This window comes from Engystomops pustulosus, chromosome 5, assembly GCF_040894005.1.
Source record: "Engystomops pustulosus chromosome 5, aEngPut4.maternal, whole genome shotgun sequence".
In the NCBI taxonomy this organism is placed as follows: domain Eukaryota; kingdom Metazoa; phylum Chordata; class Amphibia; order Anura; family Leptodactylidae; genus Engystomops; species Engystomops pustulosus.
In genome coordinates, this window is record NC_092415.1 from 145045783 (window position 1) to 145068309 (window position 22527).

General features: G+C 38.6%; 1 protein-coding gene across 2 annotated transcripts in view; it reads right to left on the minus strand.

Moving 5' to 3' along the window:
- Positions 1-740: 740 nt before the first annotated feature.
- The window catches only part of SEPTIN7 (septin 7), a 55384-nt gene continuing 33597 nt past the window's right edge, over positions 741-22527 (minus strand). The window contains exons 5-14 of one of the 2 annotated variants that reach the window (XM_072153316.1): positions 21815-21949; positions 15670-15787; positions 15069-15161; positions 14891-14987; positions 13304-13355; positions 12869-12994; positions 8280-8300; positions 7133-7268; positions 4434-4573; positions 741-1808 (exon numbers count right to left, since the gene is read on the minus strand). In XM_072153316.1, the coding sequence (XP_072009417.1) occupies positions 1769-1808; positions 4434-4573; positions 7133-7268; positions 8280-8300; positions 12869-12994; positions 13304-13355; positions 14891-14987; positions 15069-15161; positions 15670-15787; positions 21815-21949 (958 nt within the window). In that variant the 3' untranslated portion in view covers positions 741-1768. The remainder of the gene's footprint in view (positions 1809-4433; positions 4574-7132; positions 7269-8279; positions 8301-12868; positions 12995-13303; positions 13356-14890; positions 14988-15068; positions 15162-15669; positions 15788-21814; positions 21950-22527) is intronic. The other variant, XM_072153317.1, reaches the window with a different exon arrangement.

The window sequence follows — 22527 nt, forward strand, 5'->3', positions numbered from 1 at the left end:
GAGAAACTACTGGATATAGGTAACAAAGATAATAGGCAAAGTTGTTTTACATCCCAATAGCTATCGATTTGTGAAAAAAACCTTTAGTTACCCTTTAACATGTGTCAACATATTGTTCGCAAACACATCCATTAACACTGTGTTAATACTATGTTAACCCTGTTAATGCATGTGTTGACATTACATTAATGCATACATTTTGTAAACACAATGTTAACAAGCTATGTAATCAGGCAAATCTCTTCTTAGCTGTTCTGATGCGTTTGAAAACGCATGTGTTAACATGTGATAGCCCTCAATATAACTTTTTCGTTGTAAAGTAGAAGATAACTGTATGATGCAGAACTCCAGTGCTCTGTGTCTCCCCTGCCTTGCCCTGCACTAGATCTCTGTACAAGCAGTAACACTGATTCTGTGTCCTCATTGGCTGAGTGGTTTGTGCACATTCTTGTGAATGCCCTGAGTGCTATTGGCATCATGTTCTGCGATTAATTTCCTGCCAAGGCAGAGACTTTAGTCAGCTGCACAAATCCATGCAATTTGTACAAGGTCAAAGCGACAAGGAATTTTCTTCAGATAGGGAGCAATAACTAAATAAAGTACCTACTGAATTGTACATACTAGGGATATGTGTCTCTACATTAGGTGAGGCTCCATTTTTTAAATATTAAGGGGTAAAGGTCTATAGAACTGTGCCCATTACAGAGACACTGACAATAAAAGACCAAGTACTTCAGGTATTACATCACAACATTGTTTATTATGTGACTTTGTACAATACAAACAAAAAAAAAATACAGATTGCAGTATATGAATACAGCTAAATGCAAAATTGTGATGTTCCTCTCCTTGTGAGGCCAAGGTTCCAATTTTTAGCAAAAAATAGACTGCACAATAGGGTAGGAACAGAATGTTTGTTATTTGTTTCTAGAAATGACCTATAAATGCATCATTCCTGCTGCATTACCACAAAACATAGGGAAGTATTCAAAGAGGCAGAAAGTAAAGTAAAAATATATAATAAAGGTTTTACTCACTGACTCCTACCGCAAAGAAAATAAGATATACTTGAACTCAGTAGGGCCCATACTAAAGTAAATGTTATTACAAAAAGGAAGAAGCAATTAGAGTCTCCTGGAAAGAAAGGAATACATGGAAAAGCATATATTTTAGGTATTCCCCACTCAATAGAGTTTGGTTCTTGGGGAAAAACAAAAGAAAAAAGCCAACTGTGCGCTGTAAGCCTATATTTCCCATGTGTATCTTAAACAATGGAAGTGTCAAAAATGGGGGCAAAAGAAGGTAACAACAAAAACCGTATGCATGTAAGTTTTCTATTACATGAGCAAGAATTAGAAGATGCAACAAAAGTATGGCGTTTATCTTCATTGTTAAGCCAGAGTCCTTGTATTGTGGAATATCCTGCTACCAGCCACCAGACTGCGCAAACACTACAGTAAAATGCGGTTTCTTGATTTTAAAATGAAGACGTCAGTTAAAAAGAGAGAGGAGAGAGGGAGCAGTTACTTGCAGCGTATTGTTCTCCAAGTATGCAAAAAAACAAAAAACAACCAAAACCTCAAAATAATTCAAGGCATTTTAATCTCCACTAAGATCAATAATAATAATAAAAAAAAAAGGTCATGCCGTTTAATCCAACATTTATGGATGCAACTGGTTTCAAAAGTGGCAGAATGGTTCCAACAAACACTGATGTCTGTGCTGGCAAGTTGGCAACTGATACAGAGAATGGTGGTCAACAAATGTCTTAAAAGATCTTCCCTTTCTTCTTATTTTTCTCCAAGGTCCTTAAGGGGAAAAGAGAAAAAAAAACATAACTACACATTCTCATAAAATACAAGAGAAAACATTCATTTAAGAGGCACCATAGCAGAGAATAAAAAAAGAAACAAAAACCCAGCTACTGGTTGACGCCATACTTCTAACTTATGGCCATCACTGTTATTTGCAAAGTCTACTGCAGCAGGTTTTATAATGGCAATTTGCATATACTCCACAATGTTATAAAGAGTGATCAGCTTAACAGCAATTAATTGCAGAATCAATATTTGCCTAGAAAATTAACTTTTTCCCCAAAACACATTTCAACTTCATTGCAGGCCTGGCTTAAAAGGAGCAGCTCACATCGTTTCAGTGATTGATCTCCAGCCCTGTCCTTATCAACACCCACACCTGTGTTAATGGAGCAATCTGTCATGATTAAGTAAGAATCACACCACTGGACACATTAAAAGAAGACTGGTGCTTGGCATAATTGTTTCTCTTCTGTTAACCATGGTTATCTCTAAAGAAACACAATCATTGCACTGCACAAAACTGGCCTAACAGGGAACAGTATCGCAGCTAGAAAGATTGCACCTCAGTCAACAATCTATCGCATCATCAAGGAATTCAAGGAGAGGTGTTCCATTGTTGCCAAAAAGGCTCCAGGGCGCCCAAGAAGGACAAGCAAGCACCAGGACCGTCTCTTAAAAGTGTTTCAGCTTCGGGATCAGGCTACCAGCAGTGTAGAGCTTGCTCAGGAATGGCAGCAGGCAGGTGTGAGTGCATCTGCACGCACTGTGAGGAGGAGACTCTTGGAGCAAGGCCTGGTGTCAAAGAGGGCAGCAAAGAATATTCTGCAAAAGGTTCAGGGAGTGGACTGCTGAGGACTGGGGTAAAGTCATTTTCTCTGATGAATTTCTGATTGTTTGGAACATCTGGAAAACGGCTTGTTCGGAGAAGACAAGGGGAGCGATACCACTAGCCTCGTCTCATGCCAACTGTAAAGCATCCTGCAACCATTCATGTGTGAGGTTGCATCTCAGCCAAGGGAATCAGCTCTCTCATAGTCTTGCCTAAATATGCATCCATGAATAAAGAATGGGACCAGAATTTCCTCCAAGAGCAACTTCTCCCAACCGTCCAAGAGAAGTTTGGTGATCAACAATGCCTTTTCCAGCATGATGGAGCACCTTGCCATAAAGCAAAGGTGATAACTAAATGGCTCAAAACATAGATTTTGGGTCCATGGCCTGGAAACTCCCCAGATCTTAATCCCATTGAGAATTTTTGGTCAATCATCAAGAGACGGGTGGGCAAACAAAAACCAACAAATTGTGACAAAATACAAGCATTGATTGTGCAAGAATGGACTGCTATCAGTCAGGATTTGGTCCAGAAGTTGATTGAGAGCTGCCAGGGAGAATTGCAGAGGTCCTAAAGAAGAAGGGTCAACACCGCAAATATTGACTTGCTGCATTAACTCATTCTAACTGTCAATAAAAGCTTTTGTTACTCATAATATGATTGCACTTGTATTTCAGATTGTGATAAAATCATCTGACAAACACACAAAATCCAGAGGGAAACAGATCATGTGAAAATATATTATTTGTGTCATTCTCAAAACTTATGGCCATGACTGTACATCCCGTGGTCCAAGGCATCCAATGATTGGCTGATTGAAAACAAAATTTGAATCCCTACTTTCCTTGGCTAATTGGATTTTTTCATTCTCACCATCAAAGGGTTATTCATAAATAAATGTACCGCTATTCCACATTGTATGAGCATTTCTCAAAATAAAATTATGTAGGGATGCAAAACTGAGTGAAATGTGTTTAACTTTTCCAAACCTTAAAATGTAACAATGCATTTCTGGATCCGTGAAGTGACATATGAGCCCATTTTACCTTGTTTACTGTTTCTATGGTAGCAATCATTTTTACACAAAACCATATATTCCCATATTTAGGTACAAACTATAACAACATTTTCTATGTGTTAGATTACATAAAATGTGGCTACACCTCTCTGCACCAGGAGGTCTGCTCCAGTGAAGGTCTGTCTTCATTAAACAAGGGAACAGACACAAGTACAAGAAATAACATTGAAAACATGGTTCTCCTTGTTTTAGGAAGGGTTACCCCCTTTTAAAAAACAGACAAACATACCTCTGGGTAAATTTATCTCACCCTGGAGGCAAGTGTGCCAGCGAATGATGGTGCCCCCAGCGCATCTATAAGGAGGCTCCGGCCTCCTGATAACCCTGGCGAGGCACTCCTATGCCAGGTTTGACCGAGTGTAGAATTGCACCATAGCTGGCGTCCAAGATAGGCAGTACAGAGACGCAGGGCAGGAACACAAAATGCCCACTGCTTGGCTCAGCACCGACCAACCACAGTAGAGGGCAGAGAAGTTGAGAATTGCGATTAATTCACAGCTTACACGTCTGTGATAAGCCCCCCTTAGTCTCTGTGCATATTTACATTCAAATTCTTTGTTCTGCAACAAATTAATGGCATTGCAAAATCTATTTCTGGTCAGGGAACAAATTGTTACAATAGATCAAATGAAAGATACAGAGTAGCGCAGATTAGTGGAGAGATGCACGCACACTACCCAAAATACAAAGTTTGGGCGCTCAGTACCTGGAAGAATTCTGCTGCTCCAGAAGACGTTGCTGAGTTTCCCAGTTAATTTTCTCCTCTTCAAACTGGCGCCTCTTCTCTTCCAACTCTTTGTGCTGAGCCTCCAGATTCTTTTTCATCTGCTCATGACGTCTCTGAAGCTACAAGAGGAGAACACAGTAGATCTATGACTGATCGATACATAGTGATTCGGATATGCAATCTGGAATAATACAATAGTAAGTCTGCACAGCTGTGGGGGGTAAATCTTTACTGCCAAGGATCAGCTGCCACAGACAAGCTACCCGTATATACCCGAGTATAAGCCGACCCGAGAATAAGCCGATGCCCCTAATTTTACCACAAAAACCTGGAAAAACCGATTGACTCGAGTATAAGCCGAGGGTGGAAAATGCATTGGTCACAGCCTCCCCAGTATATAGCATTATTATTGGCTTGACAAAAAAGTGTCACTGAGCGCGAAACGTCCCCGTTGCCAAGGCTTGCTTCTCCCTGCATGTGATTTTATGCTTTTTCACCTGAATAAAGGACATTACACTTTTCCAACAAGTGGGTGAGTGCCGTTACTTTCTTCTACGTGTTACTTATGGACTTTTATGTTTATTAACTGAGCACCACCGCATGGTCCCGTACCGCGATCTCTGGTTCCAGGATTGGTCTGTGGCTTAATGGGGATACTGCTCTGATGGAAGATGCTGCCCGCCAGTTTTCCTTCATGTGAACTCCCCAGTATATAGCCTGCCAGACCCTGCCCCATAGTATATAGCCAGCACCTTCCCCCCAGTATATAGCCTGCCAGCCCATATCCCCCAGTATATAGACAGCCCCCTTCTCCAGTATATAGCCAGCAATGGGGGAAGCCAGAAAGGTGAGTTTTGATACAACTTTTTTACTCGAGTATAAGCAAAGTTTGGGTTTTCAGCATATTTTTTTGTGCTGAAAAACTAGGCTTATACTCGAGTATATATGGTGATATGTGGCGGTGGCTAGAGGCTGAAGACAACCACTGTCCCTGCTTTTCTATTCATATTTACAACTACAGTCTGGTCTAACAGAAATAATACATCATGGGAACAATGGGATTGTTATTTAATGAATAACATTTTATATTATATGCAGAATGTTCCCAGCTTATATCCAAAGGGTAAAAACAATCACCTGAAAAAGTGTTTCCTGACAGAAAAGGTATTTGCTAGGAAAAAAAAAAAAGCACGCTCTCTGACAGATGCTAAAACATAAGTAAAAATTATATAGCCAATGCTCAACTCTCCATTCAATATCACAGTTGAATTCCAAAGAAGTAAAAGGTTTGGAAAGAGAAGCGTACTTTCAAGTTGGAGGTCACGTACACCACTCCACCCAGTTTCCGAAAATGGAAGATTCCTCCGTGCTTCAGAGCTTGGCCATTACTCACAGTCATGATGTATACTGTCGACATTAATCCCTTTGCAAGATCTCGCTTTTGAATGGGTAAAGATAATAATAGATCCTATAGAAGAGAGATAAGAGAATCGTGCAGATCACCAAGATATAGAGAGATAGGTATTTTAAAGGTACTCACAAACATCTTTGTAAAATAGCGCTTATAAAGTTGAAAAGTTTCCACAGGACATCACAACACCTCGCCCTGACGTCCTGTAGAAACTTAAGCGCTATTTTAAAATGATGTTTGCGAGTACCTTGATAATAAATACCTCTCTCTCAATCTTGGTGATCTGCATAATTGGCTTCTCTCATCTATAGGATCTATGATTTTCGGAAACTGGGTGTGGTGTACGTGACCTCCAACTTGAAAGTACTCTTCTCTTTCCTTACCTTTTACTTATTTGGAATTTAACTATGATATTGAAAGGAGAGTTGAGAATTGGTTATATTATTTTCTATTTAGTTATATCCAAAGGGTACCCTTAGCCACAGTATTGTTTTACAAAAATGCACGTAACATTTGAGCAACCAGGTTTCTAATGATATTTTCATATGAAGTTACTAACTATTACTATATTCTGCATCAATGCCATCAGTGCCCCAGCACACCAGACAGGAATTTTGTTGCAGTTCCCGTCAACTTCGAAGCAAAGATGCTGCTTTCAGTGATATTTTAAAGTGATACTTACTTGGCTACTTGGGACCGTAGGAAGAGGGAGAATGTGTAGACAAGGCCTAATTATCTATGAAGGACCTCCTGCTTGCCCCATGAATCTCTGTGTACAAAGGGACACTGGAAAGAAGCTACAATTATGCAAATTTCCCCTCCTTCTTTCTACTGTGTTGGTGTACTCATGAGGCCAGTATGATTGAATGTTGTTGAAGAACAAAGAGCTATAAGTTATTGCTTTAATTTTTGATTGGCACCGCGCGATAAGGGTTTGGAGTTGCAGTTTGGGCACTCGGTTGCTAAAAGGTTGGCCATCACTGCTCTAGTGTCTCAAGCAGGAGGGACTGTGGACATATCATGAACCCCGTTTCCAGAACGGACACCGAAGACAATGTGTTGTAAACGCATACAAGTAGCACAAGCCGAACAGTGCAAAACATCCATAAAGGAGTCTAAGCTTCCAATAAACTGGATTCTCATTTCATATCTTACAATCTATGATCAAAAGCATCAGGGGAGAAAGGCAGATTCAAAAACACACACAAAACAACTATAAAAAGACAAGGGGAAAAAAAAACAAAATGGGTCTATAAAAGGTTCTTACTTCTGCTTCAGAATCCTTGAGCTTCTGAACTTTTTCCTTGACTTTCATCTCAAACACTTGTTCCATTTCCATCTCCATTTTCTTCATCTTGGCCACATGTTCCCTTCTCTCTTCTTCCATCTGAGCTAGAGGGCTCCTAAAATAAAAAAGGAAGACACAGGTTGCTTTAAGCATAAACACAGAATGAGGGATAAAAGCAGTCATTAAATAAAAGAAAAAGAATGACGGAGCTATAAGACCATGAGATGAATGGATGAAGGATGATATTAATGACATTGTCACTCACTAGAGAGATGCCTTAGACTGCTATTTAGCTGAAAAACTTCTATATAAAACAAATGCTCAAGTCATCTTGGCTATTAAATGAGATAATTATAAATGACATGTCATCTAGATAGGTTTTATCAGGCAGTATCAGCTCGGCAAATGTAATTGAGATTTGAACACAAGGGGCTTATGAGGAATATAAAAATAAACTCCTATGAAGTAGTAGAAGCATGAAAATGCTATTTGCAACAGTGGCTTTCCCTGGTGGCAGGTGTAGTCCCAACATAATGTAGCTGTGGGGTTTTTTTTCCTGAAAAACACAGAAGGCTGTAGTAGCTACACACATTAGGCTGCAGGAATATACTAATTTAAGGACTCCAGGTCTATAAATCTACCCCTTAGAACAGCGTGCCTTGGATTCTGACATCCCCATACACATGCATGGTAGGTTTACTGTATAGTCAATAGAGAGGACATTAAGCAACTTGTCACAAGAGACTCACAAGGTCCCCATATTAGAGACTATGCACAAGTCCTGTAAAGAAGCCTTTCGACTTCAGGACAATTTGGAATGAGTTGTACAATAGACTTGTTCATGTCACGTTAAACTTTTTCATGACAAACATTTGGCGTTGGATCCAAAAGAAAAAAGTGCAGTTTTTTTAAAAATCTCCTCACATTTCCATCTCGTACACATGGCAATAGTATGTACACATTCTGTACACATACTTATGTACTGGTATATATGAAGAAACACAGTCTTTCTACCTACACTGCTGCCAAGTATATTGTGTTATACTGTAACTCTTATTACCTTTTTCCCCATTACAGAACACATTACAGAGCATGGGATTTTGGAATATTTGAAAAGACCACTTACATGCCTTCAACTGTTTCAAGTCTAAAAAACAAAAACAAAACAAAAAAAACAAAAAAAAAAACACAAGGACTTAGCATGCGGAAATTAAGTAAATTAGGCAAATCAAAATTAATCAATTAAAGAAAAGCTTTATTTGTGCATCGAGGAACAAGAAATTGTGGAAAGAATAAGAGATCAGTTTTCTTAGAAGCAAAATAGATTATAGATTAGACAAACAGCCAATTACAGCTTCAATATTAATCACTTATTTTTAACATTCATTGTGTAGATGTGCATTGGTAAAAGTGCAGGCAGTTCTCATGCATTTAGATTTCACAGAAAGTTAAATTGCAAAGGATTAAATCCTTAAAGGGGAAGCCTTGGGAGAGGGGAGACAAGATACTGCTTTTGCAAAACTAAGATGATTTGTATTTAGAATACAAAAAGCGTAAACAGGTTCTACTATTCCTGGGATCAAAGGGGCATACAACATCAATTACCCAATGTTTCTGTCGATGTAGTAGAATACGCAATGGATTCAGGCATCAAATTCCTAAACAAACGGGAGCCCAATATCCTAAGGACAGATTAGCTCCAAGACCAAAATTTCAATTCATTCTTTAGGAGTGTGGACATATATACAACCAAAGGGAAATTATATAACAACCAATAGACAGACATGAGAGCAAAATTAAAGTGTGTCTAACCTCTCAGCATGTTTTTGGAGCCAAGAGGGAGACTTTCCTCATTACTTTTCAGTATTAGCTTAAAGGGATTTCAGGATTTTTTTTCTAAGCGCCCTGAAATGCATTCTTCTTTTAAATCTCCTGTGGATCCAAAGGTGCGCCCAATCCCTTTCATGAAGTGGCTGGTCCATATCATTAAAAGGGAACTTGTCACCATAGTTTCCCCCATTAAACTACTAGCACCCTCAGTGAATTTTGCCAGGCAAATGCAACTCTTCTCACCTTATTTTCACATGAGAGGGGTCAACCCATCTTTGGTTTATAGTACCTAGAATCATGCTGCTGGAGTCATAGTAAAGATAAGGATCTCATCTTTCAGATCACATCAGGCTACAGAACCACAGATACAGGCAGCTAGAAAAAGCTCCAGATAAAGATCCAGTTCCCTATTTAACTGCCTGTATGTCCAGTTCTGTAGCGCACAGAACCATAATCTTGATATGATACAGTCAGTCTTTAATATGTATGTAGGTACTATAGAACCAAACAGAGGCTTCTGGCTTCCCCTGCAACCACTACACTTGATTCATCTCATGTGTTATATGTGAGAAGAGTCATATTTGCCTGACTGTGGGGAAGACTATTCATTGGTTAAAGATTGAAATTTCACTTAAAAGAGGCGATTCTAGAAAGGATATTTCATTCCCTACTGGAGAAGTCTAGAAGTTTAGTGGGATAAAACCTTGTGACATGTTCCCTTTAAATACTGGAATGATGCCTTGTAAAATTGAGAAACCTCAGATAACCCCTTTAAAATCATACAAATGTATGTAATGAACAGTGGTAATGAAGTGCAGAGATTTAGGGCAATGGTGATTTTAACCTGGAGGGAATATTGACATACATTGGGAAATTAATGTTCATGTATTTCAGACAAAAAAAAAAAAAATAGTGTGTGACAAATTGCATCATAAACACATATCTTATGTGTAGTGAGGAGATCCACATGGTGTATGAGCTCATAGAGAAGCATATTGGAAACACAAGAAAAATAGATAAACTTTCAGACAGGAATCTACCCTGTAGACTTTAGGAAAAGCAACCCAAAACAAACCCAAATACTGATTGGAAGCTATTTTAACCCCTTAAGGACACAGCTATTTTATAGCTTATGGCTCAGCCCCAGTTTTTGGATTCTGACTTGCGTTGCTTTATGTGGTTATAACATTTGAACACTGTTACTTATCAAAGCGATTCGGAGATTGTTTTTTCCTCACATGTTGTACTTCATTTTAGTGCTAAATGTTGGCCGCTAAATGTTTGGTGCTAAACGTAAAACTTAAGAAAAAAATTGATGAATTTTTTTCAAACATTTGCTATTTTCTAAATCATTGCGTTTTCAGGCAGATTTACCACCTAAATAAGTTGCTGAATAACATTTCCCATGTCTACTTTACATTTTCATCATTTTTGAAATGTCTGGATAATTTAATTTGATGTTCTGCAACTTACAAAATAGAATATCGATTTCCATATTTCCAGAATTGACTATTTTGGGGATAATTATTGTTTTGAATTAAATTTAAAATATTTAGCCTTTAAACCACCCTACATAATCAACCCATTTTCAAATCTGCACCCCTCAAACTATCAGAAACAGCTTTTAGGAAGATTGTTAACCCCCTGAGATCTTCATAGTAATTGAATCAAAATGGAGGTGGAGGTGGTCGGTTATACGTTCATTTAGCCCTAAAATTTACACATTTCCAAATAAAAAGACAAAACCCATCTTAAAATTTGTTATACAATTTTGACCGAATACAGGGACCCCCCCCAAATGTGGCTGTTACTTGTTTTATGGGTGAGGTGCAAGAGGGAAGGAGGGGCCTGCAGCTGCCGGGATTTTAGTTTCCTCATTGGCCTTTTTTTAGGGCAGGAGTACAAAAGCATCAATTCTGTACTGGATTTTTTTATCTTTTTTTTTTTTTTTCTGGGTGTTCACCGTATAGCCTAATAATCATGTTCTCTTTATTCCATGGGTTAATACGATTACGGGGATACCATAGTTTTTGCGGGACATGGTGTACTTTGCAACAGCATCATTCTTTTTATGGGATTAAATAGGCAAAAATCTATTTTTGGAAGGCTTTTAAATTTTTTTTTTTACTGCGTTCATCGTGCGGGTTTAATAATTATTTAATATTATTCTACGGTTTGCTACAGACCCAGTGATACTATATATGTGGGGTTGGTGTTATATAAAGAGACAAATAATGCACAAATAAGTCTAAATCATGTTTTGGGACTTATGGGCGTTTTTGTTGATGTATTTATTATTGTATAACTTTTATTTTAACCGTTTTATTAGTTCCACCATGGGACATGGGCAAGCAATCAATTGATTGTTTGTTTATGATGATACTCAGTGTCAGCCTGTGTGGAGAGAGGAGCGAGTGCTCCTCACCCCTTCCATTTTCATACGGAGCCAGGCGGCCACGCCACAAATCAGGGCAGGAATAGGTCCTGCACTTTTCACTTGTGGTGCAGATGCAAGGCTTGGAAATGGTGCATAGAGACAATGGTTGCACATAGTGCAGTTTGCCTTACTATTTGTAAATGTGGGCCAATGTGCACATTGTGTCTGTGCACAAAATTAAGATCTCAAATCTAGCGAAAGCTATTTGCACACATCCGCAAGTAGCAGCTGTGAGCACAGAGATGACAGCTAGCGCACGGCTGCTACTTGCGGACGTGTGCAAGTAGCCTTCGCTAGATTTGAGATTTGTCCAAGGTACAGTCAATGGTGCCAAATCCTATACTAATGATGTAACCCAATGTAATTAGAACTGGTAGAATATGATGGAATTTGTTTCCTTAATAACAGGTGATATAGGGGATTAGGGTCATTGGCAATAAAACTAACTACAGATGAAATTCAAGTAAATAAAGCAAAGCGTACACAATTCATAGCCATTCATCTCTAGATTAGATGACTAGTGAAACAGAATATGACAATATGATGTATAACTCTTACCATACACCTACATTACAATAATCATAGTGATTACTCTCTGAGCTCCCAAAAGGTTTATTAAATATAACAAAGATCTTCAGTAAATATAGAAATAGGGCCATTTTCGCCATTATATAAAATGGTTCAGATGATAAGCACAGGTAACTGGTCTATGTCTTCCACATGGATACAATTCTCATCCCATCAGGAGGCAGCACTGTGACTAACACTATACACATGAAGAGCCACAAGGGGGCAGCACATTCTCAGGATCAGACATCTCACCACTCCTACAGCATCCTGAACTCTAACTGGCCTCAAATTAAATTAAAACCAGACGCTATACTACAAAGAAAGTCAACCATTCAAGCCTGAGCTACACATTCCTCATCACACAGATCAGATCTACCAATACACATTCCTTGAGCATAGGGGGGCAGCCAAGGCTGTGTAAGGAGTCAAGAGCTCTTCAGCCATTACCCTTTCTTATAGTTTGAATCCACCAAACAGCTTGAAACTCAAGAGCCCTTTCACCATAATGCCTGAACTACATTTCCTAGCATGCCAGCTGCTTTATAGGTGTGCACATGCATTACTAATGCACAGTCTCACTATGTGACATCAATTATTGCATTGTGTACACAGGGATCCAAGGCTGGCTGTAACTACAATGCAGACAGTGCAGATACATTTCTATTCTAGTTTGCAAGAGGCCTCCTATTTCCATTTCTGCGTTAGGCTGGTAATGCATGTGTGTAACTATGGTCAAAGAGATGGGACAAAAACTGTGAAAGTGACACAAGACAGATGATTGTGACATAACAGACAAGTCCTAGCACAAGATGGAAAAGGGAATGAAATGATAAGAGATGGAGAGAAGCAGATGATGTGAGCACGTGGCAGGCACTTACTTTGTTAGCTGTCCTTTATTTTTGTTGTTATCCACTCCATTGTAAGTCACAGCTGCTAGTTTTCTGCTTCTGTAGTTCTCATAATGTACATTATTGGTGACGTCCTTTAGATCCTGCATGTGAGTTCTACAGTAGGATGGAAATAAAGGGAAGGTGCAGGTTACAATTGTTTACAAATGCATCAAAACATAAAAATGCATTAAAAAGTCCATGATCCAAAGTATAAAGTTTTATATTTCCAATCACTATGGACACAGGAACCTAGGGCAAGTCAAGCCGTACAAAGATTATCTATCAATTGAAAAGTTGTATTCTACTCTATTTCCATTACTAATCAAGGTCTTCATAAATCTCCCCCATTCACTCTAAGGGAGACCAATTTATTTATAGCCAAACTAAAAGAGGAAAAGGAGAAGCCACATTACACATACTGACCTTATCAACATGTTTCGGAGTATAGTGAAATCACAGTGTTCACCGTTTTCAACTGGGAGGGAAAAAAACAACAACAAGGCAAGGCATCAAATAAAGTTTAGCAAAAAACAAAAGAAAGGTCATCTCAATACTGCATTTTTCAGGAAATTAACCAAGATGTATGCAAAAACAAGGCAAAATATGCAAACTATCTTTTTTACTGCATGTTTAATGGGGAATAGGAGACAATAAAGCCTACTGATCTGATAAGTACAGGCATTGCATGGGTCAGGCATCATCCTTGCACCACCAGAGAGAGGGATGTTCTACTGAATGGGACAATTGTATTACTGTACACAATTCAGGCCTGTGTCCCCTGCACTGCACTCAACAACAAATGTGAAGCTATAATGCGTTACAAAAGTAAATGTAGCTCCTCTGTGGCAGATCTCTACATTCTCATTCTATTTTGATTGTTCTGACAAAAAAAGGTATATATAAAAAAAAGTCTAAGCAAAGGGTTAAGTGGTCCCAAAACAACGGCACATCTCAGGCAGTGGGCCATAATTTTCTAAGGGCCAGTTCACAAGTCTGCAAACCGTGACAAGACAAATAGAATTTCTAGAAAAAAACATAAAGCAGTGGTCATGATCACATTGTGTTAAAGGACACCTGTCATCAGGTCTGTGTCACTTGTCCTGTCACCTCTACCTGTTGGAGCAGCTCACAAGGATCCCATCCCAGCCTTTATCTAGTTATTTCATACATTATTCATTGTAAAATCATCTATTCTTTATTATGTAAATGAGGCTGGTCACATGGTCAGAGGCAGTGATGTCACCCCTGTTACCCCTCCCCTCTCCTCCCCCTGCTTGTGTCTGTGTGTAATGTATAGTAAAGTATTGCTAGTGTGTGTGCTGTATCTGCTGACATGCTGCATCCTCCTAATATACAGGTGAGAGACACAGACATCAGCTACACATGAATCTGACATGTTCTGCTGTAACATGGCTGCCTGGAGCTGCTGTATCTCTCCTAAACACACACACACATGCCCACACAGGCTGCAGGGGGTGTGGCCACCAGCACCAGCTAGCACATCATTATACAGTCTCACACCATTGTACAGGCTGTCAGTCATGCACTGGGGGTGTGGCTGTGCCTCCCACTCATGAATAGAGTGGACAGCTTGAATATGCTAATGCTTCATTGGACATTTCACAGGTCATTTGCATACAGCTTTAGGACCTCATTGCTTAGGTTTACAGGCATGTAGAGGGACAATGAAGGGATAGAGGCAATGCTCTCTAATGGCAGTTTATGAAAATATATTTAGTTTAGGGGGTTATTTTGCATGACGGGTTCTCTTTAAGTGTAACATCGGGCTACATGAACATCTACCACTAGCGGAATGCTTCTTCTCACAATCTCCACCCAGGACCTTCAACCCTACAATAAATATTTAGAATGTGAATAACCTTGGAAACAAAGACTCAACAATTAACCAATCTGTATTGGGACACTCTGTAAACCACATTTTGTACGTTTTTGGGCAGAAGATTGAAAATAAAAAGGACAGTAATAATATACTCTTAACCATTTTCTCACCTTCAGCAACTCCCCATGGATACTGCCTTCCTCTTACTCTCTTGCCATTCACTTCTATGATAGTGTTGCTACCCACCACAGCAAGAGGTAAACGGTCCTAAATGACAAGAACTGTAAATTGTTTTTTCACATTCATGACTGGAATACTAGAAATGAATATAGGACAAGTATATCATACCTTTATTTTTTTCACCAGCTTATTTTCCTCTTCATCATCTGTTTCAGGAAATTCATAGATCTTTATTTTGTGTTCCTGGATTTCCTTCATTATCTAGAATAGAATAATGAAGAAGACATTTTGTGCAGGATTCTGAACAGTCCTTCCATTGTTTAAAAGGACTGTATCACAACAACAAGCGTCCATACATCCTATAAAGGCCATGTAACCAATTAAGGGGACAAGGCACTTTTCTGGTTTTCAGTGTAGACAAAATATGATGCAAGGAATCCTTGAAAAATAGAGTATAATTCACTCATGTCCTTATTCACTTCTATGGGCTTAAACACATAGCCGTGGATTCCTTGGCCCCAGGCTGTCTATTGCGGCTGGAGAACTGCACACGCATCGCATGTTTTATTTGTCTTTGTTATGGCCTATGGTTGGGGGGAACTAACTTTCTGTAAAGCCGCGCCCTACACACCATAAATGTGACTTTAAAAGTCTAACATTTTACTATGTAAACCTCAATCAATGTATTGTATTAAATGCCATTAACTGTAACTTAACCATAATGAAGAAACACGTACAAACACATGTAAACATACAAATGTAAAGTTACCTGTTTTTTAAACTGCTGGCATTCTTCTGGTGTGAGTGTATCAGCTTTAGCAATAAGTGGAATGATATTGACCTTTTCATGTAGACGCTTCATAAATTCAATGTCCAATGGCTTCAGCCTGCAATGGAACATAACTAGATGGGTTATACTTCTAATTCAGGGAAAATCACCAGTGTCAAAGTGTCATTCTAAGGCATTGAAGATTTTGTCATTACTAATACAGTCATTTATGTCCAGTTACCATCATTAAAGGAGAAGGATGAACTAAATGAGTGACTGAAGAATGTAGGGTTGAAATTAAGAATACCTAGACTAAATGATCACAATAAAATATAGAATTCTATTTTTAAAATGTGGAGGTTTTTTTTAATCAGAACATTTTAATTTCATTTTTCACATAATAGAAAACAAGACAAAAAAACAAGACGGTACATGTACATATAACCCCTCCCCCCCCCCCCATATTCAATTCCTCCCACTAACTTTATTAATACATTCTTGGAGGTTACGATGAAAGCCCTGAATCTATTTAGCACCAATAGATTTACAAGAAAAATATAATATAGCAGATCTTAAAAGCAGAGAAAGCAAATGTCTAATGTAAGGCTTTCATTGACTTTGGTATTTTACTTTTATAGCAGATTCCTATTGACCAATACACTTTGAAGTAGTTTTCCTGAAGTTTCCCAAAATGCTGGACAAAGAAAAATAACAGTTTGAGGCTTTTACTTAGAAGATTAAAAGGGTATGTACTCAGGATAACAAAATAACATTCCCTAATTCAAGGTTATTATAAAAAATGCCGAATTTTACAGATTTTACCTGTCTATCAGTCCTGGTGTACACAATTTTAGTTGCCCCTAGACCGACCCTGGATCCTCTGAGTTTAGGGTCGGCAGACATATTGTTATTCTGTCTGATGCTGCACTGAGCTCTTCACTGCATTCCAGGACGAGCGCACACAGACACACCACTGACTTCCTGCTGACAAACAGCACCTAGTAAGGAGAGTAAATCTACAAGCTACAGACAGATGAGATCTGTATCCAGGGGAGGACGGTATATAGCAGATCTGTGCATGTTATGACTGGGATAGTAGATCTGAGAAGTTTAATATGCATCTCATCAACTCTTATCGCTCGTCGGTCTCATTCTCTCTCTTTCTAAGTGTCAGAAACTAGTACAATGTTCATAAGCTAAATGAAAGTGTATAAAAACCTGTACCCTGAATCTAACCACCATTTCAGCATGCAGAACTAGAGGAATCAGTGTCTGGTTAGAGAGGCCTTGCTCACACTCTGGAATTTCACACTAACCAGCACTGAGTTATTGGAGCCAAAATCGCAATAAAGTAAGATTGTAAAGTAAGTTAGGGAAGGAGGGCGGGAGGATAGTAGTAATCATGTAATACTGCTGCGTATAAGTGACAAACATGAAATGAAAGCTAAGCTATGATAGGCTATAGATCAAATATATAAAATGACCAAGTAGGTCTCAAATAGGGAATGTAAAGCAGCAAACATATTACCCTCCTACAATTGAAGGGTATCACACAGCACTAGAATAGTGAATAGTAACCGACCAAAAGGCAGTGTGCGCTGACCCCGACAAGTGAATCGCTTCGTCTGGGGGAGTCCACACAAATCTTCAGAGGAGGGAGGAGGAAGGCGGAAGAGGAGGAGATTAAACTACTCCATCCACATGCATGATATAAATATACACACACACACAGGTTTTAAATCCTGAAAAAGGTAAATCCCCAGTTTTAGGTTAACAGTAAATATTGAAAGCCAAAAGTGGGGACCAACAGTGGGAAAAAAAATAGGCAAAATTTTGTGCTACAGCATGCGTCACAAAAATGGCCTATGTGTCCCTAACTAAGAATTCAGAAATGCATAAGATGTGCAATACAGATCCCATTATTTGAAGGGATATCCACAAGACAACAAGTTTCTTAAATGTACTCAGGATATCAAAATAACATTCTCTAATTCAATGTTATTAACAAAAATACAGTATTTCACAGCCCAGCCTTGTATTCCAGGACAATCAAACACAAACAGGCACACACAGACAGAGGGAGGCAGGTATATAGTAAAGCTGACCATATGTAATGGCTGTGATAGTAAAACTGAGAATGTCATGTGTAATATGCATGTCTTCTCTCATCTGCCTCATCTCTTTCCATTGTCAGATACTAGTAGAATGCTCAGAAGCTAAATTAAAGTGTATATAAACCTGTACCACAATAATCTAACCACATTGTCAGCACACAGCACCTCATAGCACTAAAGCGATCATAATATGTCTGCCTAGAGAGTACCCGCCCACACTCAGGAATTTTCACTGACCAGCTTAGGGAGTGATAGCTTAAGTAAAATTGTAAAGCAAGGAGTTAAAAATGAGCTTTTGATGATTTAATGTGTAAACATTGAGAATTTTCTTTCATGGGCAAAGCCCTTTAAATAGGGCAGTACTGCAATTCTGTTATGAATTATGTGAGCCATACCAAGTATTAAAAAGGATAATTCTGTAAATAAAATAACCTATGGATGTGGCCTTTACCTTTCTGTTGATGATATTCATATGACACTAGAAGAACAATATTTGTGTAATGCTATAACACAAATTATACTGCAAAATAGGAAAATGGGAGAGATTAAATTAAGCAAAACTGAAGTGAATGATAAACTTCTAGTATAAAGCAAGATCCAAGCTGCAGATGAGATGACAGGAAGGCATCAGCAGCCCACTAACCATCATATGGAGTATAGTAGTAGCTTTTTACAACAGACTTGTGTATCTTGCAGTTTCCTGTGGTAACGTGGCGATATATCTATATTATATTTTTAGATTATAAAAAAGATTACATTCCTAAACTGACTAATATTATAAAACCTGAAAGGGAAAGTGCATCTCTCTTTATGTTGTCTGCCTGCTCGAGCCATGTAACCATCAAAATCAGATTATAGGATAGAAATGGTTCCTAGCCGAACAATTGAACTACACGCAAGGTCTGCACTAGTGGTTTATAAATAGAAGTCGTGGACAAAGATGGAGAAAACCCCATCACAGAGTGCTCTAAAATCTCATTACAGGAGTCATCACAAACCTGGAACCGAACTGCAAACCAATAAATGCACATAACAGGAAGAAGCCATCCAATTCTTCAGAGAAAATAAAAGGTTTTATAAGGGACAAGAGAAAAACCATCAACATGAACAGGAGGAAAAACTGTGGGGCCCTTAGTCCTAGCCACAGACTTCATAAAATGGATATCTAATCACAATTTCAATAAGAACAACATTTTTTTTCTTCATTTTCATTTGAGGTACAGTTTAAATGAGATACAAAACAATAGAAAATTGAAAGAGTAAGAGATAAACACTGTAAAAGCAGCACAAATCCGTATGAAAACTGAACAATGACAAAAGATGCTTTAGGCAAACTCATTTTGCAGCTGAAAGACAAAAAAAAAATTTCCAACAACATCTGCCGACCACCTTCCGCATATATTCACTGCTCATTGTGCATTTATAATGGGCTGTAAGCACATGTGTCTGACAGAGCAATGAGGTTCCAGCAAATGGAAGGGCTGTTTGGCCACGCTGTACTTCACATGAGGGCAATGTAATGAAATTTACTGACTGAAACCATATGAATGATCAGGAGACAATAAATACACAACTACGGAAGGTTGTGAAATTTAGGCCATAATAATAAGCTTTGAGTCCTTGATCAAAGTCATAACATACATACCATCCCTGAATTGACCGATTTATGTTGGTAAAAGTAGTATAATCATTTATTGGTCAGATTCCTGAGCTATAGTATCCCAATAACCATTAATAAAGGATTATACTTCTATTACCTACAGAAAGATCCTGGGTGGAGATATAGGTAGCAAACCCTGCCAAATCTGTGGCTAGTTATGCCTAGGTCAGAATTCCAAAACTTTAAAACGCCTGTATGCCAGGGGTGCGGCTTCCTGGAAGAGTCCCATGGCTTTGATAAGGACCTATCCCATGTACGGTTTTAATAGTAGATTGTGTCACATTCAACTGATCACAAGTCCAAGAGCCCAAACAACAAAGAAAACAGAGCCAGAACCCATCACCCTGGTCACAGGACATGAACTGCTGAATAGTAAGGAGGCAAAAAGCATGGTGGAGTAGATGGTAAGGGCCGGTCGAGCAGGACACGCCCCCTCTGTTACCAGGTAATGCAAGATAAAATTGATTTATGGGGATGAGAAGGAAACAATTTTTAGCTAAAAGTAGGGGGTCAGTTAGTTAATAGGCTCTATAGGAACCTGTCATTAGCTGTATATGTGCAAATGTGGTGACAAGTTCCTTTTAAGGTCCTGGCAAGGGGTTAAAAATCACATGGCCCTCATCTGCAGCCATTTTATGAACAGAAATTGCAGTATGATGAGATAAAAGAAATCTCTCAACCAGGGGTTTTAATTTACTAACTAACCCCCAATTCCACATAACTTGTCACAGACCAATAAGAAAGACTGTTGCATCTAGAACCTCAAATACCAGTAGTTTTCAGCTTTTCAGATGTTAAAGCATGTCATAAAAAAGGCTTTCACTAAATAAAATTTACAATCAATGCCCTGTATTTAGATGCAACAACCTATGTTCAAAAAAAAAAAATAGTTTTGCGAAAGAAAAAAAAAAAAATCAGCAAGAAATTAATGTATCGTCTGAAATAAAAGTATTATCATCATAATGTTACATTCCTCAAAAGGAATTTGGGAAATGTTGCCATCAAAGGCCCAGGGTCGCTCAATAGCCTTTAAAATGTTTATTTCTGAAAATGTTCCCATAGTGAAGTAGTCAAAATATGTCCTCTGAAAAAAGGTCAAATGGCAAAACAATGATTACCCCAATTTATTTATGCATAAAGAACCAACACGCCAAGGAATTTAAGCATATCAACTAGTGTTGCAACATTATCAGAATTTTGAGTGTGATACTGATACCCGGAGTGTCACCAATACAATGCTTTCAAGAAAATAAAAAAATATTATCTGCATTCAATGTTTATGGTGCGGTCACATGGAGTGTTTACATTGCATTTAGAAACACAATGCAAATGTCTGGGCCAGGGCTTAGCCCACTTGCATATGAATTTCCAATGAAAAGCATGCGATCTGTAGCGATTAAGGCGAATGTTGTCTTGGTAATGTTAATACAAAATAAACTATACATTTTATATCTTCTACATTTTTTAAATTCAATTTAACTGCATTCATTATATGTTAAACACCCCCCCAATAATGTGGTGATATATAAAGATATTTCTAAGAAGATCAATCTCTATATACCAATGCATTGAGCTTGTGTCAGTAACTCCATCCTCCCAGGGATAACCAGTAGGCCTATATCCATAGTGGATAGAGGCTATGTATCTCTATGGCAGGTAGAGGTTGGAGGTTGTGAGTTCAAAAACTTCTGGGGAAAAAAAAAATAATTTAACATGAAGTAATTTAGAGCCTTGTGTCAGGGGAAGCCCTGGGCAATGTAGAGACTCCATATAAGGAAATATGATGGGATTTCCCTGATGACAGAAGCTCCTACTCTGCCGCAGCACGACATCTATTGAAAGGATTCCCTATCCCGACACATTTATACAAAGGTTTCCCTGCAGGCAGCTATTAGAAGTCTATACAACAGCAGAGGTCATTTAGTACAGAAAATGACAGAATCCTGGTATTGAACCGTTCTGAGTATGAAAGTATTGCACAAGTACTGAGGTTTTGATGCATCCTGCAACCCCAATATGAACACAGATGTACTTAGACTGGCATATTGTACAAAATCTTAGTAGTCCTGGCAGAGACACCTTTGGAGCAGGAGCTATCGGCAGTTGCAATGTCTTCTCTAGGTCAAATTAAGCCCTACTCCATGTCAGTCGTCTCAGGTCAATAATAAAAAAAAGAGAAGTAGAAAGTTGAAAACCCCCATTCCTTGTCTTTTTCATTGAAATATTACAACTACAGTAGTTGCTGCACTAAAATAATAAAAGCATATTGCATACAGTTACTGGTCTCAATATAAGCAAGTACACAAGCATATAAGTACAATCGCAAAAATATACATTCATACATAAATGAGACCAGCAAAAAGATACTGACCCATGTCCTGACGGAGCAATGAAGTATAAGCAGCAGTGCACACGGTTGTCAGGCATCTGGCGTCTGTTGACACGTGATTCTGCATTAAGGTAGTCTTCAAATTTACTGTCAATGTAGTCGATAACCGGCTGCCAACTACAAAGACAATCAAGTTTGTGTTTCTTGTAAAAACCGACAATCAAAGACACTGACTAGAATAAATCAATTTGGTAGAAGTAATATTCATCTCCTGACGAACAGATTAATAGAATAATCATAACACAGAATATAGATAAACTAAGTGATAAAAATTGCAGCAAAGACTTACCGGTGCTAGCACCGATTGCGGATGTTAACCCATCCATCGCCACCAGCAGCTTAAAAAAAAATGTGCATACCATGGGTGTGCCATCATGGCGACGATCGACGCTCCCTGTGACGTCATCGGGGGGGGGGGGGGGGGTTTGGGTTTTGCGCGATCGGTCGCCATGACAGCCTCGGGTCTTCCGAAGATTTACACATTGTAATAAATTAGGAGGAAATATACTGCCATACTACAGTGTATATGGTAGAATCGAACAGTGTATATGGTATATACGATCAGACAACCTAGGGTAAAAGTACCCTAGAAGGTCTGAAAAATAGTAAAAATAAAAAAACAAAACATAGAAATTCAAATCATCCCTCTTTTCCTAGAACTTAACCCCTAGGCGCACCAGGACGTTATAGTACGT